General features: G+C 37.3%; 2 protein-coding genes across 4 annotated transcripts; both read left to right on the forward strand.

The window, feature by feature from the left end:
* The first annotated feature begins 1296 nt into the window (after positions 1-1296).
* Positions 1297-18777, forward strand: prox3 (prospero homeobox 3). 3 transcript variants are annotated; one of them, XM_008435899.3, is made up of 7 exons: positions 1297-1807; positions 6203-6274; positions 8131-9815; positions 9899-10006; positions 13256-13368; positions 14316-14421; positions 16616-18777. In XM_008435899.3, exons 3-7 carry the CDS (start codon positions 8133-8135, stop codon positions 16787-16789), a joined length of 2184 nt encoding a protein of 727 aa, XP_008434121.2. In that variant the 5' UTR covers positions 1297-1807; positions 6203-6274; positions 8131-8132; the 3' UTR covers positions 16790-18777. The 3 variants fall into 3 exon arrangements, with proteins under 3 accessions (XP_008434121.2, XP_008434123.2, XP_081455544.1); XM_008435901.3 differs by lacking the exon at positions 6203-6274 and having other exon boundaries at positions 1309-1807; XM_081599418.1 differs by lacking the exon at positions 6203-6274 and having other exon boundaries at positions 1310-1807; positions 8175-9815.
* A 1903-nt stretch (positions 18778-20680) lies between these two features.
* On the forward strand, positions 20681-27817 carry tmem179ba (transmembrane protein 179Ba). Its single transcript, XM_008435902.3, has 6 exons — positions 20681-20996; positions 21588-21783; positions 23941-24137; positions 25646-25783; positions 26908-26986; positions 27085-27817. Exons 2-6 carry the CDS (start codon positions 21685-21687, stop codon positions 27262-27264), a joined length of 693 nt encoding a protein of 230 aa, XP_008434124.1. The 5' UTR covers positions 20681-20996; positions 21588-21684; the 3' UTR covers positions 27265-27817.
* Positions 27818-27983: the final 166 nt, after the last annotated feature.

The raw sequence follows: 27983 nt of genomic DNA on the forward strand, positions 1-27983 counted from the left end.
AGCCGCTTAACTCGCCTTGTTTTAATCTTCTGCTCAAACTGTAAATGGCGGTGAGGGCAGCTCTACTTTTCAAAGGTTAACTTCATGCAGCAACAAGCTGCGAAGCGGGACAGTGGATCTTTGTGTCCAGTTTCAGGGCTGGAGCTCCGGAAGAGATTCCTGCGGTGAGATAAAGCTGTTAATGTATGACTTGGTCACTTTCTGAGGTTAGTATCTATATGGTATAGGTGCAGTGTAGATAGGAAAAAATGAGTACATTTTGGCAAAAAAAAAAAAAACAACTCACATTTTGAGATTAATCTCCGAAAATTTCTAGAAAAAACAGAGAAGTTTCTGAACTTCGAAAGTTGAATATTTCGACTGAAAAACTCAGAAATGTTGAGATTAGCCTCAGAATTTTTTTTTTTTAGAAAAACAGGAACATTTGTGAGCCCCAAAAGTTGGATATTAGTGAGAAAAAATACATATTTGAGATTGATCTCAGAAATTTTCTAGGAAAAGCAAGAATATTTCTGAGCTCAAAAAGGAACTCTTGGATCTAAATATTTTTGACTTTTTGAACTCAGAAATAAACTTCTTATTTTTTTCTCAAACATTTCTGAGATAAAAATGTCTGAGCTCAAAAAGTTGAAAATTTGGTAGAAAACAAATTCAAAATTGATCTCAGAAATTCACAAGAAAATTGTGGAAGTTCAGAAATTTTCAAGATGAAAATTTCAAAAAGGAGAGAAATTTTGACTATGCAACACAGAAATGGCCTTTTTTTTTAAAGAAAATATCTGACTCCAATCTCAAATAGTTTATAGTTTTTTTCTCTATATTTTTGACTTTTCAAACTCGGAATTTAATTTTTTATTTTTTTTTCAACTTTTTGAGATTAATTAAAAAATTTCTGATTTTTTTCTATTTTTAAAATAATAAATTTCCATGTTTTTCTAGAAAATCTCTGAGATTAATCTCAACATCTCTTGAGTTTTTTTTAATTAATCAGGCATTTTCTGGAAAAGCGTGGCAATTTTAAAAAATTCGATTTTTGAAACTTTTTTTCTAGAAACTTTCTGAGATTAATCTAAAAATTTCTGAGTTTTTTCTAGCAAATGTTCTACTTTTCAAACTTATACATTTCTGATTCTACAAAATTTCTGAAATTTTTAGATTAGTCTCAGACATTTTTTAGAATAAATTGGAAATTCGAGAATGCTTAACCTCTGAAACTCTTTTTCCAGAAACTTTCATAGTTTTTTTGTGGGCATGTATTTATTTTGTTTCCATACAATGTCTTTGACAGCGTTGCACATTAATGCCCTGCGAGTCTTCTGCCAAATGAAGTCTCTTCCCATGATGAGTGTGGCAGCAGCTACTGTTATTAATGGGCAGAGTGAGCTGAGTAAGTTAAGGAGCAGCAGAAATGTTGGTGTTTGTAGTTTCCGTGTGATGTGTATGAGCTCATAGTGGGGGTCATGCCAACATGGGAGGGATCGGACCGTCAAGTGGACAGCTCTGTAGCCCGCCTGCCCGCCCACTGCGCTCCACTCCACTCCACTCCACTCCACACCGGGAGCAGCGCGTCAGGGCTGATGCCAGCCAGCCGAACATAGATGGACTGACGAGGGAGGAACAACAAAAACAAAACCTCTGCGCAACTAGAATAAATCCCTAAGAGCTGCTCAGCGGGTGAGAATAAAACTGTGTGACGCAGCTCTCTTACGGGTCCCGGTCCAGGTCAGTGCCCGTTCTGGAGACAGTGAGAGGCGGACAGTGGAGTGGAAAAAGCTTCGGGGAGCGGACACAGCTGGAGCTCCTCTCCGTGAGTTATTTCTTCTGAATTTAAAACTTCATCTTTTAAACGAAGCCGCTTTAACAACAACCCGAACCAGCGGCTGCCTTTAGCGCTCTGTGTGTTTATCTGCGTGTTTTTTTAATGCGACATTAGTCCTCACAGCTGCCAATTAGTCACAGGACGCAGGCGCGAGCGCGCGCACAGAAACAAACTGACGGCTCGGTGCGCGAGAACGGCCAAAGCGGATTCCTGTCGCGTGACAGAGCCGGCAGATGTTGCCACGCGCCCCGAGGCTTGAAAAAGCTTCAAACGATAGATAGATATATAGATAGATAGATATATAGATAGATAGATAGATAGATAGATAGATAGATAGATAGATAGATAGATAGATAGATAGATAGATAGATAGATAGATAGATAGATAGATAGATAGATAGATAGATAGATAGATAGATAGATAGATAGATAGATAGATAGATAGATAGATAGATACTTTTAAATAAAACTATAAATATAATACAACAAAATAACATTTATTTATTTATAATTAAACTCGTATACTCTATATTAATGTTTAGAGTTTAAATATTTTGAGCCAATGACAAAGTAAATACTGTGTGTGTGTTAAAATATTCAACATAACCTTTGCAACATGAATGTTTTGAATTTATTTTTGAAATTATGTTTTGTATGAAAACGTTCTATTTGTAAGCAGAAATTATTTTGAAATATGAAAATATAACAAAAGCTGGAATTATTTTTGAATTTTTTTATTGACTGTGTAAATGTCATGAAATAGTTCAAGTTTTTTTTACTTTGAGTTCTAAAAAAATATGTATTTGTAGTCAGAGCTTACGTATATTTTATATGTGAATTATATACCAATAGTTACTTAATATATGTGTAATTTCCACTGTGAATGTTGTTAATACCCCCTCTCCATTTTTAGTATTTTTGTTTTTTACAAATTTTTAAATTAAAAAACATGTATTTCTCTCAATAGGGTGCTTATATTTACAATCTGATTTTTTTTAAAATTATTTTTATATGAAGATTTTTAAAACCAATGTTTAGTTTTAGTTGTAATGAAAGTTTATTTTTACTATTTAAAATAAGTGAACTTTTACCAGAAATTCTGTTTTGTTTTTCATTAAAATAAACATATTTCCATTTGTAGTTTAATGCAACAATCAAAATGGACTTTTTTGACTATCAAATCTCTTAGATATTTCCTAAGGTTGTTTTATTCAAGCCAGTTTTTGCATTACAAAACTGACGGCTCCAGTCGATTTGATAATTACTTTTAAATTTGCAGATAGGGAAGTCTTCCCAACATGCATTAGGTCTATTAACATCCCCGGTTTAGGCACGTTAATCACTGTGCTGCTAGTTTTTTCTGCTCCAGCAGTGCCATATTCTTAAACCTAATCTGGTGGTTAATAGCGCTCATATTTGTAGCTCAAGGCTCATATTTTGTGCAGCTTTCCGCTGGCTTTGAAAGGCTAATCTGTCCCTGATATAAGCGCATTGGTCGGCCTGCCATCTGGGCTGTATTATAGCGGAGAGGAGAGGGCATTTGAATAATTGATATTTAGCTATTTATAGGAGGATTATTCTGTTCATGTTGCACCAGGGCGATCTATCTATCTATCTATCTATCTATCTATCTATCTATCTATCTATCTATCTATCTATCTATCTATCTATCTATCTATCTATCTATCTATCTATCTATCTATCTATCTATCTATCTATCTATCTATCTATCTATCTGTCTATCTGTCTATCTGTCTATCTGTCGATCTATCTGAAGTGGATTATGGGTGTTGCTGTTCACACTACTCTCACTCCATTTCACTCTACAAGGACAGTTGACCATTGTTAGCCCTCTCTCAAGCCTCTTTCCCGTTTTTTTGATGGTGAAAGTGTGTGTGACGATAAACACTCTGATCAAACAGAGCTTAACAACCTGCCCAAACAGATAACACACTGAGGGGGAGGAAAAGAGAGGATGGCAGAGGAAGGAAAAGGGGGGGAAAAGTGGGAGGGAGGTTAGGTTAGTAAAAAACAGATGAGGACCGGTTCTTTGTGTTTAAAATGCCCCGTTGTACAAAGGAAGGTGAAAATAAGCCGATGTTTATTATTTGGAACATCTAAAAACACACCTATGTTGTTGTTATTTCCAGTTTTTGTTAGGTTGTGGAGTACGGATTCAAGCACAACAGGAAGTATAGAAAGAAACCCGGAGGATGATGCGAGGCAGAGATCATGAGCCAGATGTTACCCGGTGCCCTACCAGCACATAGCCTGACCCACAGGCTGTTAACCTCTTTCTCTCTGCCCTACATCTGATTTTGGTTCCTCCTGTTCAGCCTGATACAAATCTGTTGCTTAACAATAAATATATCTTGTGATGTAGAGGTAGAGCAGGCACCGTATTTACGGATGCGATAGTTTGCAGCGCAGTCGTTCTGGGTTCGATTATTGACTCTGAAACTTTTCTCTCTTCCTTATGTCAATAGGCCACAAAAACCCCATTAATATGTTTCATATTTATTCCAAAGTTTAAAACTGATATTTGAGTGCAACATGTCAAATATTTAAGGAAGACCTATTTTGCAAAATTCACATTTTGCACATTTTTATACTTCCATGTGGATTTCTGCTGCTTCTAATAACAGCCCACACACCCAAAAAACCCAGCAAGCTGTTTTTTGGCGTTCGGAATATAAAGCATTTCAAAAAACCTCCATATTGTTAAGTCACGACAGGCACTGTGTTGTCGCCTAGCAACCCCAGTGAAGCCCAGTCTGTCACCTAGCAACCAAAGTGGAGTTCCAGCACATTTGGTCAGCTGGTTTTACTGCTGTATGCGCTGTACAATGGCTGCTGGAAAAGACAAGCGTTTTGTTGTTGACTTACCATCCAGAAACAACTTGCTGCACTCTTGTTGGTTGTGTAGGAAGCTCTACTAATGTTTTTCAAAGATGAGTAATGTGTAATTGTGCATCTGTTTGCAGCTATTTTCATGTGCGAGTGGGGGCCAACTCAACGCTTTGTGCACAGTTGTAATGAAACTGTTTGGTATAGCTCAGAGACCTATTCTAACGTGTTCAAGGAACCCTTAACAAACAAAAACTACAAAAACAAGCTGCAAAATATTTACGTTTGAAGCTGGTAAGCATGGTTAAAATGAAACTCAGAAGGACGTCAGACCCAACTCACCTCTGTCAGTGTCAGGACCAAACTAGCGATGATTAACTTTACAAGCCAATAACAAGATGCATCTGAAAAATATTCACACAGCACAGCAAAGCTTTCACTGACACTATGTGACAAATTTAATCAGATATAACCTGGTAGAAGTACAAATAATATTCATGATCTGCAATTTTTATGTTTATGCATGTGGCAGTCATCTTGGATTATGAGGTTGGGGTTTGAAGTTGGATGTTTGACTTTAAATGATTCTGTTGGTGATTTCAATCAATCAATCAATCAATCAATCAATCAATCAATCAATCAAATTTTATTTGTATAGCACATTTCAGCAGCAAGGCATTTTAAAGTGCTTTACATAATTAAAATAAAAACAGCTAACTGAATAAACAGAAAGACAAAGAGAATTTAAAAAAAAGAGGTTAAAGATAAAAACATTAAAACCCGCACCCCTTGTAGGACTTCAGTTAAACGTCTCACACCTCAGATTTTTAGTTAAGATGTCATTTAACAAGGATTCTCACACCCCTAGATATAGATTCGTTTAACTGGGACGTTTTCCGGGGGGGCTTCACATAGACAGTGTGAAAGAAATAAAAATAAGTTAATAACTAGATGAAAAGTAAAGATAAAAACATTAAAAACATCAAAGACATCAAAACCCGCACTCTAAACCTAATTTAGCCATAAGCAACTCTAAACAGGTGGGTTTTAAGTTGATATTTAAAGGCACCTAGTGTTTCAGCTGTTTTACAGTTTTCTGGAAGTTTGTTCCAAATTTGTGGTGCGTAGAAGCTGAATGCTGCTTCTCCTCATTTGGTTCTGGTTCTGGGGATGCAGAGCAGACCAGAACCAGAAGATCTGAGGGGTCTAGACGGTTGGTGCAGCAATAACAGATCTTTATTGTGGTGCTAAACCGTTCAGTGATTTATAAACTAACAACAGTATTTTAAAGTCTATTCTTTGAGCTACAGGAAGCCAGTGTAGGGACTTTAAAACTGGTGTTATGTGCTCTGAGCACATAACACCAGTTTTGGATGGATGGATGGATGATCCATCCATCCATCCATCCATCCATCCATCCATCCATCCATCCATCCATCCATCCATCCATCCATCCATCCATCCATCCATCCATCCATCCATCCATCTTTAAGGATGGTTAAAGTTAAAGTTCTCCCTCCTGTTCAATTTTTGCAGATCATCATTATAAAGATCCAAGTGGACAAGGCTGCAGCCTTTGACCGATCAGTGGCCTGTTTTGTTGTTCAGGTTAGTTGAGCATTCATGTTCTGACCATGTTACAGTGAAATAATAGATTAATTCACCAAATCTCACATTAAAAACATATTTTCATTGGAGATATTTTCTTTCTCTGAAAGGCAAGGAAATTAATTTGAATGTGACATTGGGAATGTAAAAGACCGCTTTCATTTTGCTTTTGTAAGAATAATCCTTATAAAAAAAAGTGTCAATGCTTTCAATTTTTTAGTCCTTTTTATTTAGAGATTCTAGTAAAAATTGTGAGTACAATCAAAAAGTTTCTGTTATTCATCTTTTTGGAATCTGAATAACTTTGGCAGAGAAGGACCAAACCAAGCAAATAAACACCACACAGGAAACTATTCAAAAGTCTGAAGTCACTTCATTAGTAAAAACATCCCGTTTTCAGGAGCTCTGGTCAGATGACACCAAAACAATACGTTTTGATCCACATTTAAAGCACCATTCCAAGAGTGGGACACGGTGGTGGCAGCATCATGGTGTTAGCATGCATTTGTTCAGCAAGAGTTGATGGTAAGGTGGAAGAGAACCTGTTAGAAACAGTACAGACATGGGACTGGGGCGGAGGCTCATCTTTTAACAGAACGACAAACATACAACAAGATTGCATAATTTACATCAGAAAGTCAAAGTCCCAAAATCCAATAGACCACCTGTTTCTCCATCCAATCTGACTGAGCTTGAACTGTTTTGTCAAGAATGGGCAAAAGATGGATCACTGAATTATCAACAAAAGGTCGCTGTAGAAAACATTGACGTAGAACACGTGTCAAACTCAAGGCCCGTGGGCCAAATCTGGACCGCCATAGCTTTTTATGTGGCCCTCTACATCATAGATTAAACACTAAGTGTGCTTAAATATTTTGGTATTAATCAAATCATTGCAGTTGTTATTTGTCTACTGCTAAATTATATCAATCAGTCCCTCCAGTTTCTTGAGAATTATTGTGGAATAATAATTCCACAATAATTATTATTCCACAATAATAATTATTGTCAACAAATCCTCGCACTTCATAATTGAGAGTTTATTAGAGATTTTTCTCAGAAATTGTCAAAAACTTTCTTACTTGTTCTAAACAGCTACCTCAGCCTAAATTGATGTCAGATTATAGTCTATTTACCATCATAAAGAAGTAGAAATATTTCTAAATTAGTACCACAAACACTTTGATTTCTATTGCAAAAAAATCACAAAAAGAATCACAAAAACCTAGAGGGACCGAAAAGATGTTCAATAATATTTCATTTCAAGAATTCATTGATATTTTAACAGTTTGTGAGCAGGTTTTGTCAGCATTCTGGCACAACTGGCCCTTTAAGAGTATTCATAATTTTGATTTGGCCCAAAACAAAAATTAATGTATCACCCCTAACTTAGTGGGTTTAATATTAATAAACTGAACACTTTTCATATTTTTATTTCTTAAAAACGTAACTAGCCCCCTTGTTAAAGCCTAAGCCATGCCCCCTGGCAGATTTAGAAAGTTACAGAAAGTGGGCGGAGCCAAGAAACACAAAGGGGTGTGACCAAGATAGAGTGTGGTCAGGATGAGAAGCACTGTTGCCAACTTATCCACTTTATCGTTATATTTAGCAACTTTTCAGACCCTCAAGTGGCTTTTATTCAAAAAAGGATAAATTTATACAGTTTATCTGCAAAACAATAGTTGATTATAAGTGATTTAGTTAATCTATATCACTTATAATATACACTGAAGTTTGCAATAGTCGTGCAGTAGTGGATATGAATACCAGTTTTGTCACTTTTACATTTTTAGAACAACAAAAACTGTTTAAAATACAAACTTATCAACACAAATTTTCTGTGGTTGTCTTTGCAGTGATGAATTCATCTACAGACCTTTTCGATGACTCCTCCCCCCAGATACGGACTTTTACTCCCGGTCTCTCCTCCGCCGACCTATCTGGAGTCCACACCGCTCCCGGCTTCAGACCCCCTGGCTTCCCCCTCATCCACCATCTCCTCCAGCCGGGCGGAGGTCCACGGAGGATCCTGACTGCAAACCAGAACGAAGTGACTGCCACTCAAATAGAGCAAGAAGAGGGGATAATGGAGGGAGAGGACGAGTTGACGGAGGTGAAAAGGAAGTGCAACGACAACGCCCTCATGGCTGAGTGGAGTCAAGATGTCATGAAAGTGAAAAGGATGAAGCTAGAGTGCAGGCAGAAAGATAAGGAGTTGGAGGACGGAGGGAAGAGGAGAGAGGGGAGGAGACGGGAGAGGGAGGAGCTGAAGGAGCAGCTTGAGGAGGCCAGGGAGAGACTGCAGGCCCTGCAGGAGAAAGTCTGGAGGGCGTTTGGGGAAAAGGCAGAGAAGGAGGAGAAGAAAACGAAGCGCCTAAGCGGAACCAGGTGTGATGGAGATGAAGGGACGGTGGAGGATGAGGAAGACGTCACAGGAGAGATGTTTGATGAAGAGGACATTGATGGCGCTGAGATGGAGAAGGAATCTTTCTCCCTGCTTTCTGTTTCCCATTTTGACAACTTCCACAAACGGAAAGACGAGTTGCATAAAGACAGAGAAAGACGGACAGAGAGAGGAAGAGAAGGAGACATGGAGGGCATCATGGAGGGATCAAGACTGTGGCTGGAGTGCGGAGGTCTGACCAGGGGAGACTGGGACGGAGGCACTGAAGACGAGGATGAGGAGGGAGGACAGAAGTTTGCTCAGGCGCTGAAGCTGGAGCTGGGCAGCGCCGTGGCGCGAGTCATTGACCGAGTCCTTCGTCTTTACACGGAGATGATGGACCATTCCTCCCAGCCTGCCGCCATCTCCTTCCACCCATCTGATCAGGCACAGGACGGAGGGAAGGGGAGGGACGACTGGATGGGACTGTTGACGAGAGGAAGAGTGGAGGAACCGATGAAGGAGAAGGAGGACGGAGACAGAGAGCAGCAGCTCAAGAAGTTGGTTCCTCCTGGACCAGATCTGGCAATGCCATTGGCCGTTCACAGGTCACCTGACACGCGGAAGACCTTCCCTCTCCTCGGACCGCCACTCTCTACCAGCATCAACTCCTCCCACCCAAATCTCCCCCTTCATCACCCCTCTTTGACCCGACCCACTCCTCTTCCTCACCCTCCACTCTTGCCTCCAGCTTCACAGCCCAAAGAGACTTCCTCCTCCACTTCTTTCCACCCCTCTTCATCGTCCTCTTCCTCCTCATCATCCTCCTTCCCTGCACCACCTCCACCACCTCCTCCTCCACCTCCGCCTCTTCCTCTTCCATTACTCCACTACTCCATGCAGCAGCTCTTCTCCCGCTCACTCCACCACCCACAGCTCCCGCATCTCGCTCCGTCTCGGAAGGACTACCTGAATTCTGACCCCTTCCTGGAGTTCTCCTCTCACGCCTCCTTCCCTCCGCTCCCTTTCCTCGGGCACCTGGACCCGTCGCTGACTCGCCATGGAGTCAGAGAGAGGGAGAGGGGGGTGAGGGGAGACGGCAGCATCAGAGGAGGTGGAGGAATGGACGGAGGAGAGCTCTACCTGACCGCCGGCGGGATATCCTTTTTGTCATTTGAGGGAAGGAATAACAGAGAGGATTGTGTTTGTTCATGTTTGTCCTTAACCAGTGTCATGTTTACGCTCAGGAGGGATTGTCTCCCTGCCATCTGAAGAAAGCCAAGCTCATGTTCTTCTACACACGGTACCCCAGCTCCAACACGCTCAAGACCTACTTCCCTGATGTCAAGGTAAATGTGCCTCAATGATCCATCCGTCCATAGTCCCTAGTTATCCAAGACAGGGTCACACGGTACAGTAAAGGAAGATCCACCAACCAAGCCATCGACTGACCAACCAACCAACCAACCAAGTTTGTTTGTATAGCACAAACTTTATTGATTTTCACAACAAGGCAGTTCAAAGTGCTTTAATCATAAAAACACAAGAATAAAAAATCATAAACACAACATACAGTCAACGTTTGTGAAAACCAGTAACAGACATTACATTTTGACAAGCGCCATCATCAAGATCGTCAATACGCATCAAGTATTTTGGTCAATGTTTCATTAATTATGTTTCAAAGGAAACTCTAAACAGGTGGATTTCTAGTCAAATTTGAAAGAAACTCAGTGTTACGGCTGTTTTGCAGTTTTCTGGAAGTTTGTTCCAGATTTGTGGTACACAGAAGCTGAATGCTGCTTCTCCATATTTGGTTCTGGTTTTTCAGAGGAGAACCAGAAGACCTGAGAGGTCTGTAAGGTTGATACAACAGCAGATTGTGGTGCTAAGCTGTTCAGTGATTTATAAACTAACAACAGTATTTTAAAGTCTATTCTCTGAGCTACAGGGAGCCCGTGTAGGGATTTTAAAACATACTCGAACCAACTCTCTCGGTTCCCCGAACAGGGTAGTGGCTGCTCAACGCAATTTCTTCACCATGACAGATCAGAGCAGTGCTTACTTTATTTCAGACAAGACTCCAATCCATCTATCTTCCTGTTTCTCAGCTCTGCTATTGCTCCTGTACAAGACACAAAAATGATCTGTACCTCTCTGTCCTGGTAAAAACCAGCCCCTGGTTCTACGCTTTGCTTCGTACAGAGGGTTTGGACCCTTGGCTATTCAGAAAATACTTGGCGCTTATTTTACCCAATTGCTAACTTTTGTTAGCGAGGTCGACAGGTCGATGAAACCTATCAGAAACTGCGTGTGCTGTGAACAACCCTGACATTTTTGCCAGTGATAAAATGTCTAAAACATTCCTCTTGCTCAGAGTTGAATTGTAGCTCTCTTCACGTTATCAGACACAGGTTGATTCTTTGATGTGTGAATTAATTGATATCTTCTTACCATTACCATCATGTAACATCATAGGATGTCACACCACTAACTAGCTAACTAAAAAGTTAGTTCTGCTAACACTAACACATCACACCAACACAGTACTTAGTGGAAGCTAGTGCTAAAGCGCTAACTTAATTTCAAGCTATATCTGACCTTGAAAGACAACTATTGAACAACAATTTAACTTTTGCATTGTAATTTTGTGTGTTCTATATTACCCTTAGATACTGTATTTACAGTATGTTTATATATTGTTTGCTGCTGTCCATGTTTTATTTTGTTCCTGAATGTTTCTGGTTTAAAATACAGTTACTGCAGGAAAAAAGAGAGGGAATGGAACTGCCGTGTAAGCAGTCTTCACCCACTTCAAAATAAGAGCATGGATATAAATGTCTAACAAACTAAGAACTCTTAATGGTCAATAACCAAAACTTCAACAAAGATTTTGAACTTTATTCAACAGAATATTTACAAAACATCCAAGTATATTTGGGATTTAGCTGGAAAAAATAATTTAGAGGTAGCTAGATGTGCTAAAAATGTCAAAGGATAGCAAAAATGCTAAACTAAAACTTATTTTCACTATTAGCATATTAGCTTAAATGTGCCCACCCCTGAATAAAACCACCTGGCCTTATCTTTTGAGTCTTTCAGTCTCAGTCAAAGGATGGCCTTCTTTATATATTCATTTTAATTGCTCTTTAGACCACAATGTAAATAGATTTAAAGTTCAGAGTCAGAGTCTTAATTCATGTTTGATCCACATATAAAACTGAATATTCAGTTATTGATAGGAAGGTCAATCAGCCCAGAGGAGAGTGAATGCAGTATTAAAGTTCAATGTTGGAGTCTTAATATATAAATGATATTTATGGTGCTTTCCATCTGGATACATCAACTAGTTTACATTTAGAACAGGTTCATTTTGGACCCCCTGATGCAAAAATGACATTATGTAAAATCACCAAATATGGATTTTTACAAACTGATATGCTTTTAAAGCATTTCAAATAGATTTCTCACATTTATTAGTTTGATTGAAAACTTAGAGGTAATTGCCTTGACGTAACAAAAACCCTATATTATCCTAGATATGTCTGGCCCTGAGTGAAGGATTTGAATCCATCTGCTACCTTATACTAAGAGTGAAACGTTGTACATTATGTTGCATGTTCACAGTAGCTGCATCTCCATTGACCATAGAACTACACAAATTAGAATTATGAAAATAAATTTGTTCAGTGGAAAATCAACATTAAAAAAAACAACAACACGTTTTTCCATAAAAAAGATGAGCTGGTTTTTCAGCTGCATCAAAATTAGATTAGATTAGATACGGTAATCCCGATCAACAACCATGTGATTAATAACCTGCTGTTTTTACTGGCAGTAGGTGGTTAGAGGAAGACGGTTGTCATGTTTTTTAACGACTTATCGGATGAGCAAACATATTCAAATGTGATTTTAATTGCGTTAGTTTAGAAATTGCGTTTTCTTCCACGTTAGTGGAAAATTGACAAAGTTTTGCACACATTTGAAAAGGAAGCACAGATAGTGTTTTATCTGTCAGGTTTTAAGACGGTGCTGCAAATTAAATCTCAGAGCAATTCGTGCATGTTTTCACAATGTTTAACAAAAGTCTGGACAGAAGCAAAACACACAGCACCAACTGTATTTAACAGAGGTGTAAAAAGTCACATGGTGACTGCAGGAGCCTTGATTCAATCCCTAAAATAAAAAAGAATGATTTCCAACTATTTTTTACAATTTCTTCCCCACTGAATGAATTTACTGAACCCATATGTTTGGTTTCTCTAGATTATTACGTGTGAGCTGCTGCAATGAGGCAGAATTAGTTTTACACTTATTTAAATGTTCTGCAGAGGGATCAAAGCTGTGACCTTAATTAGTTTGTGGCTTCAGGGTCGGCCAGCACAGGTGTCATCAGCTAACCCAGCAGCATAAAGCAGCCGCAGCCGCAGCCTGGCCAAACTCAAACTGTACAGACCAAAAATAGCTGCTCTCTGGTTTGTTAATCGTTTTCAAATAAATTGAATCTGGATATTGTTTTGCAGTCTGTCCAACCCATGAAATAAAAATATTATGATATAATAAATAAAGCTAATAAGCGTCTTTCTCCTGCTGTCTAGTTTAACCGCTGCGTGACCTCGCAGATGATTAAATGGTTCAGCAACTTCAGGGAGTTTTTCTACATCCAGATGGAGCGATTTGCACGCCAGGCGGTCCGCGACGCTCTCACTCGGTGAGTTACACTCTGCCCCGAATTTACTCCATCTACACTAGAGTCTGCTAGTGTTTATTTTAATCTTTTTTTTTTTACAAATTTAATGATCTATATTTTTTACAAAACGGAGTGGAACAATGTATAGATATAGATATATGTTAAATAGGGGTGACCAAAGTGCGGCTCAGTTACTGCAGTTTGATTTAAATTTGACCCGTCCATCACCGGCGGACATTTTTAGTAATAAAAATAAAATAAATATAGAATAGAATAAAATTATTACCAACATAATTTTCTTGAAATGGAAAAATTTTAAATCCAGCACAAAGTATTCATCTTTTTTCAGCCAGGCGTTTATATTAAGTAGAACCGCGTTTATCCAGAGATGTTTGATTTCGCTGCACCTAAATCAGCTTTTATATGATTTGTTAAATTTGGCTAAACATAGTATGTGTTTTGAAAGAAAATGGGCCAAATCCTGTTTTTATATAACTGAGAATAAATCTGTTTAATCGAACCCAAAAGAATTTGAAAACTAGATGAAACATTTTTATGTTTTGCATCTATGATGAATAACATCAGTTTCCTTAAAATAAATAAATAAAAAAATTGGACTACTTTATTTGATTAATTTTAGTTTCCTTTTCTATATTTTCTTGTGAGTACTTTTGACTCAACATTTAAACCCACATGAACAAAGTTTGTAAACCCCTGCATTAGAAGATAATCCAGTTTAAATGTGTTTAGAAGTAACTATAAACATGGTTTTTATAGTTCTTTTCACTCTCATACCATTAATCACATAAGCAGCTTCACATGGCAACAAATGAAAACAGAAAAAATGATTTGTGTTGCTTGACACTTTGATTATTTTGAGCTCATTTAGATCGTTTGTGTTCTAATATGTTGAAGTCAATAAATGTCTGTAAAAGGGATGAATGAAACTGAGGATGTTTCTGACGCAGGGACGGCACAGCTCGTCTGGGCCGAGAGAATCAGCTGCGAGTGGGTCGAGATACGGAGCTGTACCGCATCCTGAACATGCACTACAACAAGAGCAACGTCTACCAGGTCAGGACAGGATCAGTACAGAAGTTTACAGACGTGTAGGCATTCTTGTCATGCGAATCTGACTTATTTCAACCATCTGTCACCAGGAGGGAATGAGTGTATGAGAAACAGCTGTTTTAAAAAACAAAAAGTAGGAGCACAAGTTTCAGTTTATGCCAAATTCGGTAAAACATAAACATACATACTGTCGTACTGATATTTGGAGGACAGAAATGGCATAAATCATTAAGTTTCTGGCATAAATGTGTCAGCCTATTGTATTTACTCTTTAAATTAACTCCATTTAAGTTGGTTTTTATTGGCTCATTCCCAGTTTTAAGGGAAGCGCATATAATTTCCATATTTTCCATATAGTGGAGATGGAGTCATTCCAGAAGAACCAGTTGGGATGTGTGCTTTGGATCGGTGTCCTGTTAGGAAAAGCTTTTATTGTCGAATTATATCCAAAATTTACATTTTGCCTGTTTTTGTTCTTCCATTTGGGACTCAACTGCTTCTAAAAAACAGACCAAGTGATTTAAAAAAAACAAAACAAAACAAAAAAAGCATCCAGCTATTTTTTGCCAACAAGTTTGTGTTTTTAGGGATCTGGAAAATGAGACGTTTCAAAAATATTAAGTTCCATTTGAGAGGCACTGCCCCCGTTACCTAGCAACCAATGTGAAGCTCTGCCCGTTACCTAGCAACCCAAAGAAAGTTCCAGCACTTTAGTTAACTGGTTTTACCACCGTTTGCGCTGCTGGAAAAGACAAGTGTTTTGTTGTTGAATTACCATTCAGAAACCAGTTGCTGCAATCTTGTTGGTTATGCAATTAATGTGTAGTTTTACTTAGTTGTAGTTATTATTTTAAACTTTTTGGTTCAAAAAATCCAGATTTTGTTGCTTATAATTGACTTGTTAAAGCAATAAAATGTCATAGACTTCAGTCCTATTGAAAATCCCACAATTTAAATGAAACATCAACATTTCTGTTGAGAAGAGTGGGTAAATATCCTGTTAGAAGATTGTTTCTGTACAATTTCAGTGGCATTTATCTAAATATTGGTTGCCTCAATATATACTTGAGCCTGGGTGTGTAATTTTGACAGATTTGAATTAGAAAAAATCTCCAATAAAATGAAATATTTGTCTTTAAATGTAATTGAAAAATGGGGTTGTATTTTCATTCTACTCAGGGAAATAATGTCTCAAATAAATTGTCTGTAATAAATAAACTTTTAACTTCTGACTAAAAATTTAAATATTATGCAGTAGATGTTATGTTGAAATGCAGGACACAAACTGTTAAAACCGTTTTTATCTTGTCACAAAATGTACATCTTTTTTTCACCACTAGCCGGCAGTAGTGGTCCACCAAATTTACAGCAAAATGTCAGGAAAAATCTTTAAGTGAATCAGGTTGGTATTTAAAATTTAAAACCAATAACTTTTAAAATGTAAAATTAAAAATAGTGCCTGCTTTGAAAAAACTGTGAAATATGTTATTTTTCTTTATAAAACTGTCATAAAAACCTGAAAAGCAAATTTCAGTACAAACCTCCAGCTTGGAGGGGAAAGCTCTCTCAATTTTTCTTATATGTGGTCCATGCAGCTTTTACTTCCTGTTTATTACAGTCATAAGAAATGTCAAAGTTTTTCAAAATTACACATTGACTGGTCAATTTGCTCCAAACCAGTAGAAACGTGACAAATTCACATTTTCTGTTTTATTTTCTCTCATAAATCACAACAATTGGTTGGAAATGTAGCTACTGAGTTGATTTTTAACTTCTCTTTATAACAACATGAGACCAAAAGGACAATGATCCCAAACACAAAGTCAAATCTACAACAGAAGGGCTGAAAAAGAAGTGAATGGAGGTACAGCAGCGGTCCAGTCAAAGTCTGGACCGCAACTTGATTAACATGTTTGCAACCTCAACAAACTGAAAATGATTCTGTGCTAAATAATGACTATTATTGGAATCTGTTGTGTGTTTTTTTAAGTTGAATTTTACTTATTTTTTTTTTAACCTTTTCAAATCTAAATAAATAAAAAAATGTATCACCCTGAAAGAGGGTGTACTTACTTTTTTAGAATTACTGTTTATTTATCATTTGCTGCTTTTAAATAATGATAATCTACTAAACTAAGGGTTTGCCTCCTCTGCCAGTACGTGTTACAGACTTTGACTGGTCCGTTTCTGTGTGCAGGTTCCTGAGAGATTCATCGAGGTGTCAGAAGTGGCTCTGAGGGAGTTTTACTCGGCCATTTGGACTGGGAGAGACAGCGACCCCTGCTGGAAGAAAGGAATATATAAAATCATCTGCAAGCTGGACAGTCCTCTGCCGGATGCCTTCAGGATGCCTGGCTGTCCGGTGGGCTGAGCTCTGCGTTTCTCCTCTACGTGAACTCCACTGCATGCTCAATCACATTTTTATCAAGGTTTAAACAAACCGTCAAGCTGTAAATGATGAGTCTGGTTCTCAGTTTGAGGTTAAAAACAATTATTTGGGACATAAACACAGGACAGACAGTGGACATGCTAAGTGCTCAAACAAGAGTCTTGTGACTGCACTCATCCTGGCCATACCGCTGAATTAAAAGCAGGAATTCCTTCTGCAAACATTCCTCTGCAGTCAGGCTGCAAACCGCAGCTTTTCTACATTACACGTTTGATAAAACTCTCCTGAAACCGAGCGCTGACACAGCCTCGTATTGTTCGTTCTGTCACAGATTCATAACGAGTCCCTCTGTATGTGTGAGGCTGAGTTTTACTGACGATTAGCTGGAATTTTAGAGAAACATTCGCAAGTTATTCCAGAGAAAATTAAATTTAAAGCAATTAAAAGGGATTTTATGTGACATCAACAGAAAATAGCGCCCAACTGTGAAGTCAAATGTAATGGTTTAACATTTGTTTTTACAAATTAAGTCAGATATACATTTGTATTCAGCCTGCTTTGTTTATTTGTTGTAAATTTGTTCATTTGAGCCCAACTGAGTTGCACATCACTGTCGATCTTGTTTTGGATCGACAATGAATAAATAACATCGGCGTCCTACAAACGACAAACAAAAAAATCGGACTAATTTATTTGCTTTATTCTATTTTATTTTATTTTTTTAAATCTTCCTTACTGATTACTTTTAATTTAACATTTTGGGCCACTTGACAAAAAGTTTAAAGGCTCTCCTGTTATAAAATCTCAACGTCACAAATTGTTTATTTACATAAATAGCAAATTGTTTCGCTGATAGACGGCACAAAGTCAACGCCGCTGAAATGCAGTTTTTAAGCAAAAATGGAAAGTCACAATGTTTAACCATTCAGCACAAAAAGTGTCAGGGTTAAAACACCCACAGCACCGACAAAAGTTTAATCATTTTCTCATTTGATCAGAGTTTCCTCTTCCATAGATTCGCTGTGTTGCATAGCTTCATATTTGGTTGCCATGGGTTTTAGCCAGGTGTGTCAAACATATTTTTTATTTGTATACACAAATGAAAACCACATATCAAGATTTCTTCAACTTCACAATTACGCACGACTCTGTGTCGTCACAAACAGTCTCAACAAAATACAATGAAATTTCTGGCTTCAAGGTTAGAAAATGTGAAAATACTCAGAGGATGTGATCACGCTAGCGGGGAATATCCTGGCTGGTTCTTCTAAAAGCTCAAAAGATTGACTTTGATTTCCTGCAGCTCAAAGACAAACATTTATTAACAAAAACACGTCATGTTCCTGTGAATCCCGTCACTATCCAGTGGGAAAACATCAGAGTCCATTTTCTATCAGAATCTGTTTTACTAATTTCCCTCCATCTGAAGCAGCTTTTAATCTTCATAGAAAATAGTTCTTTGTGATGCTGGACAAATCTTTGATTATTTATGAGAGTCTAGAAATGTATTGATTATCCTTCAAAGTCTTTGCTCAGAGTGTAACTACTGTACAGCTTTTGTGCATGATAAATACAAATGTACTCAACATGGAAATCTGTTCAGACATATTGAAGTTGACATAGCTGTATATTGATGTTTCTGGTGTTTCTCTTATGTTCTCTTGAAATATTTTATATTCTTTGAACGTGAAGCTGAACTAAATAAGTTAAAATATCTGAGCTTTGGTTTTTGCAGAATGGTTGTTTTATATTTTAAATCTTGTATGTTGTGATTGTTTGATCTGAAAACAAAATAGCTTTTGTTGGTGTAATTATTTGTGACGTGTATTCAAGTGCGTGTTTCCCAGATTTGTAATTTTTATTTTTTTTCCTTTACATTGTACAGAATGTGCTGCAGTCTTTGCTGTAGATCTGTGCCTCATTCAATGAATTTTACGTCTTATCAGCTAATTAAAGTAATACCAACCTCATGTCATGAAATGTGTTTATTTATATGCAACATGAACACCTTCCATATTTATTGGTAAAGATGTGTAGAACACATTAAAACACGCCCACAGCATCAAGGATCCTCCACCGTACCCAACATTGGCAATGAGGGATTTAATTTTTTATTTACTTATTGGTGACATTTTTAGTCTGAACTGACTCAATTAAATTCAATTTAAAAAATACTTTATCTTTTTTTCTTTTAATTAAGTGAAAAAGAGTTTAAAAAGTCCACATGATTACAGTATAGAAAGCCTTTTTGTAGTTTCAATGTGGAAGAGCAGCTGCTCTACTATGAGTCCCTCCACGATGACTGAGCTTCTTAACAGCCCCTATCTACACTTCTGGTACCCCATTCACCTGAATTACCCCCAACAGGACTTCCCAACACCTCTTCAGAGTCCAAAAACACGTAGACCAGTTGGGTGGGCTCCCATACAGCCGACAGGACCCTGCTGAGTGTACAGAGCTGTTCTTCAAAATTAAGTAATTTTCCTTTTTCGCATCTCTCAAATACAGAAATCTTCCTCAATTTGTTAAGTTAAATCAGCTGCCCTTGACCCTTGTGATAGAGCAGCTGATTCTCATTCAGAGGGAACAGCACTCACAAAGGCAAACATTTTCCAAATTTAAGGATTAATCCTTTGGATTGAAGACAATACATTTATTCACTTGTATAAAAGATGCAATGCTGACAGTAATTAGGGATGAAAGAGTGATTTTTCACCAATTTGACAGAAAACATGCCAATGTGCCAATGGTCAGTTTTTCCAAATGCTTGATGGATCCTGTTGCTGCCAAAAAACAAAACAGAAGAAATCTATTAGCAAGTAGCCTTTTCACAATAATGTATTAAAAAATGGATTGCATTTAAAAGCAAAATAAATGTTTCTCTTTATCCTTAAAGCATATATACCACTAATGCCAGAAAAGCTTTTTATTTTTCCTTCAGTGTGAATCTTTAATAATCATTTACACTATTTATTTCCTTTATTCGAAAGCTAAGATCTAAATTTAGTACAGTTGAACATTTTAAGTTTTTTAGTTAGATATTTTTCTGTCTACAGGGTAAACAAATATTTCGAATTTAGTTGTTTTATTCACTATTGAATAAAACAATAATTAATTACTCCCATATTTGGTGGAGATGGATCATTTATAATGTGTTTTATTTTCAGTAGTCTATGTTGTCTTTGAATTGCAAATAAAAAACGGTATTAAAGAGCATGTAGAAATAAGAAACAAGTACTGAAGTCTAGCGAAACTACACAGTTTAGCTTCAAGAGCAAGAATTTTAATGACTTGAAGTAAGACAAAAGTAACTTACAATTAACTTTTCAGAAAGATATAGAAGCCTGATTTAAGTAAATAATGTCTTAATAGTGATGAAAAAGTACTAGTTCCACCGGCAAATTATATTTTAAAATATGGGGAAAATGTATCCTTATCTGTTAAATACTCTGCTAGTGGAACTAAGACTTTTTCCATCCAATATTAAGGAATTATTTTCTTAAAATAAGCTCCTATATCTTGCTGAAAAGTTACTTGCAAGATCTTATTTGCACTAGAAACTCGACCAAAAGAGTTTGTGGTTTTGCAGTGTAATGAACGAACGAGAAACTTTCTGGTCCACTAGCTGATTTAAAATTGTGTCATATATATATATATATATAGAAGAAAATGACCCGGTCAGATGACAGAAGTCACAAGGTTTGATTAAGCTTCGCGGAGGAGAAAAGGCTCCACTTTGAGTCATCTGCAGTCACGTCTAACTGCCATGTCATGCCTGTGAAACCTCAAACGGTCAAACTTATGACAAAGTCTGATCGCCTGACTCTGCATTTGCTATACCGAACCTTAAAGCCAGTGTAGTTCCCAGTGACCCTGCTCTCTCTCACAGCTTTTAGAGGTTATACCTCCCAGCTGGAATCAGTGGGTTATGCGGTGAAAATAGATTTGCTCGCTTTTGTCAGGAAATGTCTAAATGAATTACCTCTGCAGTGTGACAGACATGATTTCTGATGTCTTTATGCGGGGCTGTGCAGACTGAAAGGATGAAACTTGACATCATATGAAAGAAAGGAGCCTGAAGGCTGGAGGACTGTGGCGGTGGAGGCTCGACAGTTAAAGCAAGCGAGCGACACCGGATATTTACCACTTTTACCTTCAAAATAAAAGCTCGGCACGCCCTGACAAACAGGTGAGTTGATAAACTTGGCTTTATTGAAACTATACTGTGTTTGCTTGTATGGGTTTTGTGAGATCTTCCAAAAATACAAAACATTACCACGTATCTTTGGTCTAGTTCCTAATGCAGATATGTAAGTAAACTAACCTCAAAGTAACTTTTCAGCAGCTTATTTTAATTCCTTAAAGCAAGACATTTTTCTCATGTTATAAGTATAATAATCTGCCAGTAGAACTATTTTAAAAAATCTGTAATAAGAAATTATTTACTGAAAACAAGGTTATATCTCTTGCTTGAAAGTTACTTGTAAGTTTTGTCTTATTTCAAATGTACTAAGATATTTGCACTAGAAAAAATAGACCAGAAATGTCCTGTGTGCTTTTGAAGTGTAGACCTTATCAAATGTGGACAAAGCAAAGTATCACAAAACACCAATAATTTGTATTTTTGTGCTCAACTGAATACCTGAGTAAAAAAATATGCTTAAAAAAAAACTTCTGAAATTTGAGGGGCTGAAACTTACTATGCATTTGCAACGACATTAATTTACCGTCTTACTAAATATTCCTGAAAGTGTTTATTTTCACTAACGGTCACCTGTAGGAATCAGGTTCTTATTTTGAAACTCCTTCCCGGAAGCGGTCCCTGCTCATCGCGGCTGCCTTGATTGGTCCCTGTCCAGAAGCGGCCCGCGGGGTGGATGATGGCGGTGTCGGTGCTGCTGGTGCTGGAGCTGAGCCTGTACGCCTGCTGCTTCGTCTGTGGGATCGTCGCCGCCGCCTCCCTCACCATCGTCCAGGTGAGATTCACGGAGAAACCCCGCATCTACCGGGGCTTCCACCGGGGCGCCGCGCTCTCGCTTCCGGGAGAACTCACGTCTCTGCTCCGGGGAGTGTAAAAAGTTTAGAAAACACGGAACCAAAAGAGAGAGCCTCGCTCAAACTAAACTATCTACCACTGTAGCAACTTTTTTATCCACAACTAGTTAAAGTTTTGACACGTTCTTACGTCCCTCTGACAGTGTCGTGTACTTTATCCATGGTGTCACATCAGTAAACTTTCATTTTCTCCTGTTTCCCAGCTTTTAAAGTGTAACTGCGGTTTTATTTATAACTATTATGAAGGAATATTTCATATTAAATGTGAGGCGAATAAAAAAAAATTTAATGTAGGTATCAGGAAAACACAAGTTCATCACGGTTGATAAGTGTTTTAAATGTTCGGGTTTTATCTTGGTGTGTTTTCGTTAGAAATGTTGGAGGAAATGTGAACATGTGCGCCAGTAATAAGCGAGTCTTGTGATCGAGTCGCTAGTCGCGCCCATTCGCTTTCACTTGTATGGAGCTCTGGAGGTGCCAAATGTAGAAATCAGAAAAAATTATTCATTGGACATCTGATAAATGCAAAATAAATAAATAAAAATTGTCAGAGAAACTGTGATATGAGATTTTATAAGCTTTAATTTAGTAAAGAATGCAGCACTGTAATTGGAAGACATCTTAAACACATCAAAAACAATCAATAGAAATCAATAGAATTAATCAGAAATTAAAAAAACCCCACACACATCTGAAATGATAAATAAAATGGTTAATAAAGTCTGTAAACAAAATTGCCTTTAAAAAATTAATCATCATTTCAAACAATGAAAATTGTCACGCTTCTATTAATTTATTATGTGATTAATCGATTAAATACTTATTGTGACAAGTGTCACAATAAGCACTTGGGATATTAATGCATTAGTTTATAATATATGTTCAGTCTGATACTTTCGCTGGCATTGAATTTAAGTTTTTTTTTGTTTATATAACTTGGATTCACAACAAATGTCACCACAAGTATATATTCAGAAAGTTAATTTAATCCAGTCACACAGACAGATTAAAAATAAATTGCTTTCCAATTTGATCCTTTTTATAAAACACTGCAGTTAAATTTAAATTACTTTTGCTGTTGGTGAAAAGTATTTTGTTGTGTTTATCTAAAGAAAACCAGCTTCTTTAGTTTTTTTAGTGTGAACTAAAAAAGCTATTAGTGCTAACTAGAAACAACCAATCAGAGCCAGGAGGCGGGTCTTAGTACTACCAATAACCTCTCCTTGTGGTGCTGCTCATCCTCCCTGCAGTCCCTTTCTTGCCGCAGCTAGCATAACCTGTTGTGAATGCTAATGCTAGTTAGCATGGTCACCAATAATAGATAGATAAACAGTTTTCCTGTAGCGGGGAGTTTTTTCTCCACCATTAGCACATGTAGCAGCGAGTACATGAGGATGATTGACAGCACTAAAACCTGGCTCTGACTGCTTGTTTTTCATCGGGAGCGCTGCATTTCTTCAGATAGCATTAGTAGCTCAGGAGGTCAGTGGTCGACCTTTTCACAGATGATCTGTTTCATAACAAACAGTTACAACATGGCAACAGTTTTAACGAATACATAAAAAACATATTTTTATAATAATTACATACCGCACCTTCAATATGCATTAATACGCAGATTGGAAGCCATTTTAGCACTACCACAGAAGCTAACATCTGCTAACATCCCACATAAAACTAGCTAAGCCTGGTGGTAGGGAAGCTAGGGCAATCATACAGCAACTTTTAGTGTTTTTGAGTTAAAAAATGTTTAAAGTTGAGAGGAAATTTTAAAATATTACTAGGTAACTATGTGCTATTGGAAGACATTATCGACAATACTTAAACAACTAAAAAGTTTTAAAAACCCTAAAATAAATAAAACAAACAAAGCTTAGCCTGGTGGGGGTGCAAGTAAAGCCTGGTGGCCCGCCAGGCTTATAATAACCCTGTTCCTTATTTCTGATCTTGGGGGCTCAGCCAATCAGCACCAAGGAAAGTAAACCCTGGATTGGCTGCTTTGCAGACTTATATTCTTGTGAACATTTTAGATTTGCTCTGAGTCTGTGAACTCAAACCTGTCTTTCTCTCTGTGTCAGGGTAACTTCGGTGGTCTGTGCATGCTGTATGGACGCGTCAGCTACAATGCCACAGGAAACGTCATCGGAGTCCAGGCTTCCACCTCGGCCTCTCTGTGCTACTTTGTGTCGGCCATTTCCATCATGGTGGCGGTGGTGTGTTTCTCCCTGTCTGTGTACTGGGTGTACGCTTTCTGCATGGAGGGAGAAATGAGAAGGTGACGAGAGTCCGTCCTCATGACGAGACATGGCAGGACATGTCCTGTCCTGTCAGTTTTATTGTTTTAATCACCGCCCAAACCAGAGGAGTGACACATGAAGCAAAACAAGCTAACCTGTTGGTATTCCTTTAAACTTCAGGAACTGGAAAGCAGTTGTTGATCTAATTTATTTACACGTTTTTTATGAAAACTGTCTCAAAGGTTCATTTCTTTATGATTTATTCCAAATGGAACAGATCGATATGCTGCATCTAGATAAATATGGAAGAAATGTGTCTTGGGCAACTCCAGGCTCAACTTTTCTTCCTTGGATTGTAACATTTCTGGAACTTTCAGCCGCTAAAGAAACAACAAACCTTTTACAATAACAAATAAATAAATTGTCCCAGAAGTTATTGCGATAAACAATAATATTGTTTTGAGAAACATTTCAAGTAATATACAAGAAATCATTGTCACGGAGCAATAAACTTTAGTTTCTAAAAAACATTTAACACTGAATCTGAGAGACATTTTAAATAAACAACAAATCAATGACTTATGACGTCTCTGTAAACAAAATTGTTCTTACAGAGTTAATTGAGACCAGAGCTCAAAGACTGAAGACTTTCCAAGCATGCAAATGGAAATTATTGAGCTCGTTTTCATTTATTATTTTATAATTAATTGATTTACTGCTTATTGCTACAGGGACAAACAATATACAAAGCTAGAAAATGCTGAACTTTTTGCAATATTGTGTGTTTATTATCGTAAAAAGTAGAACAAAACCAAACAGACATAACAAGAAAAGGCTGTTTCAGGAATGCAGGCTGCAGAACTCTAATAAATATCTAATATTTGAAATGCGTTTACATAGACTAAATCCTGCCAATTAAATTTTTTTGTCTTGCTTCTAGTGCAAATATCTTAGCACACGTGAAATAAGACAAAACTAATTTACAAGTCACTTTTCAGCCAGATATGGGAGCTTGTTTTAAGTCAGTAATTCCTTAAATGACTTAAAAGTACAGAATCAAAGATGGCGGCGTCTTTCTTTCTATATTTAGCAACATTTAAGACAATAATAAATTGGTATTGGCCAAAATCAGAATAGGCAGATCAGGTTTTTAAAGATTGGCCAGAAAACTGCAATCGATGCATTCCTACTCTCAACCGGCCCTTTATTTGAAGAGACTTCATAATTCATATTACTTGTTTTCTGTTTTTTTATTTTTATTTTGGATATTTAAAACATCTTCCAGTTCCGTGTTAAATGTTCATTAGAATTTAAAGTTTATTAATCTTTTGAGAATGTGTACTTGCATTATTATGCCATTAATATTACATTACTTGAAAATGGTCTCAAAACAACATTAACATTTATTGCAGTAACTTCTGGGAAATTTGTTATTATTGTGGCAGGTTTACTGTCTGGCTTGAGTAAATATCTTGTTTCCACTGTGGTTAAAGGCTCAGCTGAATCCTCCTTTCTGTTTCTCTTCCTGCTTCCTGTCGTCCTCCAGGGAGCGCGTGTGGCTGAACGTGATGGTGTTTGTGAGCGGCATCTTTCTGTTCTTCCTGCTCATCACCGGCTGCATGCTGAAGATCGGCCGCGACTCGCTCTGCGACTCCATCCTCCAAACCGTTACCGGGGTCAAAAGGTGCTGCAGGCACTCGCTCGCTCGCCTTTTCCTCCTCTGGTCAGAAACCAGACAGGCTCAGACACGAAAAAACAGACTAAGCAAAGCTCGTTTCAGCTTTTTATTTCTGAGGTTTCACAGGAAGCTGGACCTTTATTTTTCAGATTTTCTCTCTAAATATCATAGATATATCTTTTTTTTTTTAAAATTGAACTGGTGCTGTCAAAAAAGCCAAACTTTGCTTTTCTTTTGTCGCAAAAAGACATATCTTTGTCTGATAAATGAGGATTTTATTCATATAGCTTTTATATAGGTTTAATACAGATTTTTTTTTTACTCAGTTGGGTTAATAAAACTTACTTATCACAAATGTTCTATGAAGTTAAAAAAAAAAAGTAAATTTCTGATAAATATCTACTTTGGGAAAACTATTACAAGCAGAATGAAATTTATATTTGTGGGATATTATTGTATAATCAATTTAGTTCATATAAATCAAGATGGTGGCTAACTTTAGTCCAGAAGCTTCTGCCCCACAGTTACTAAGGGCAACAGAAAAAAAGGGGGGAGGAGCTGTCAGTTACTGGTTGCTACGGTAACCGCCAACTGCCAAGCGCAGCATAACAGAATTTAACAGGTGAATGTAATTTTTTTGACTAAACAAAATGAATTTGAAGAACAAATACAAACAAATGTTTGACAAACTTCACATCTGTGATATTGTCAAAGTAAAACCCTATTACAAATGTAATATTTAGAATTTAGTTGAGCATAAAAGACGAGGTTTATATATATATATATATATATATATATATATATTTATCACCAATTAGTGCATATAGGACAAACATTACAGACTAACAAAAAGCAAGAAGAGGTATTGATCTACACAATAAATAACCAAAATGGAGAATGAGTAACGGGCACAAAAATAAAATAACCAACCAAACAAACAAAAAAAAAACCTAAACAACGGATACATTCAAAATAAACACAAAACATAATCAAATGGTGTTACAACAAAAACAATGAAGTTGTTTATCATTTGTGGATTAGGATAAAACTACATACTATTCTACAAAAGACGAGGTACAAATTCCCTTTTGCTTTGTATCTGAGGTTTTTTTTTCTTCTTTGTCTTCAAGTTGTGACGAAGTTCAGAGCAAAACTTGGGTCAGTCCAATTCAAGGAACGAAGATCTACACCAACCTTCACAAATCAGAGGTACCGATCTCACCACAATCTGACGTTCATGTTTATTCAAAATGCTTGAGGTGCATTGATTGTTTGTTTTCCTGTTTTTGTGTCACGTTGCTCCTCAGACAGCGGTCTGGGTCAACTTCTTCTTCTGGCTCATCATCGGGGTGCTGGTGATTGTCCAGAAGCGCCAGAGTTCGGGGGCAAAGCTCGTCCCCACGCCGGCCGGATCCCTCTTCGGCGAGCCGGGGGCGAGCGCCACAGAGACGGAGCCGTTCTTCAACCGGCCCCCGCGGCCGCAGTAGTGCCCGGTGACCGCTGGGAAAACTGGAGATGTTTCTTATTTTATACCACATTCATTTCAGGTTTTTTTTCTGCAATCAGCAGCGTACCTTAGTGAAAGTAATCACAGTTTGTGCTTTTGGCATCGTAATCCAAAGATTTAAGAATGTAACTAAAGCCAATTTAGTTTTTTTAATTGTTTGTATTTTTTAAGTTGTTGAATCAAAAACTTTGTGTTTCAGCCAAAAATTGTGAGACCTTTATTGCTGCAACTTATTTTTCATAATCTTTACCAAAAAAAAACAACTTTCAACCAAGTTCTGTTTCAGTAACACTGAGATAACTTAAGACATTTATCTGATACAGACCTTGTGTCCTTGTGAGTCAGAAGTGGTCTTTATTTACCTAAATCAAGTATTAAATATCAATATAACCTCTGTAGCTTCAAATGTGAATGTTTGCATCAATACTACTTGATGTTTTTGTGTTCAGTCTGTAAAAGAAGCCCTTATTTGAGAAGAAATGTTGCTAAATGTCTCCCCCTGCTGGCCAATACTAAATTCATTTGTACTGGAATGCAGCTTCTTGTTTCTTTTAAGATGAATCTTTTGGTTTTTGCAAAGTATATTTTAAATGTTCCACGCACGCGCAGTATAACTTCATGTTTTACTTTAGACAGACATTTATCTTTGTGACCATCTCAGTTTTTACTTCTTGTTTTCCTCCCTGTGGTGGTGGTTGT

This window comes from Poecilia reticulata, chromosome 18 (assembly GCF_904066995.2).
Source record: "Poecilia reticulata chromosome 18, P_reticulata-male-v2, whole genome shotgun sequence".
NCBI classification, from domain to species: domain Eukaryota; kingdom Metazoa; phylum Chordata; class Actinopteri; order Cyprinodontiformes; family Poeciliidae; genus Poecilia; species Poecilia reticulata.

Bases quoted from the DNA above. Each gene is read 5' to 3' on its own strand.
- tmem179ba (XM_008435902.3), top strand. From the start codon at position 21,685: ATGATGGCGGTGTCGGTGCTGCTGGTGCTGGAGCTGAGCCTGTACGCC. The intron at 24,138-25,645 runs GTGACGAGAGTC...GTCGTCCTCCAG, and splicing joins ATGGAGGGAGAAATGAGAAG to GGAGCGCGTGTGGCTGAACG. The intron at 26,987-27,084 runs GTACCGATCTCA...GTTGCTCCTCAG, and splicing joins CCAACCTTCACAAATCAGAG to ACAGCGGTCTGGGTCAACTT.
- prox3 (XM_008435899.3), top strand. From the start codon at position 8,133: ATGAATTCATCTACAGACCTTTTCGATGACTCCTCCCCCCAGATACGG. The intron at 9,816-9,898 runs ATATCCTTTTTG...TGTCATGTTTAC, and splicing joins TCTACCTGACCGCCGGCGGG to GCTCAGGAGGGATTGTCTCC. The intron at 13,369-14,315 runs GTGAGTTACACT...TTTCTGACGCAG, and splicing joins GTCCGCGACGCTCTCACTCG to GGACGGCACAGCTCGTCTGG.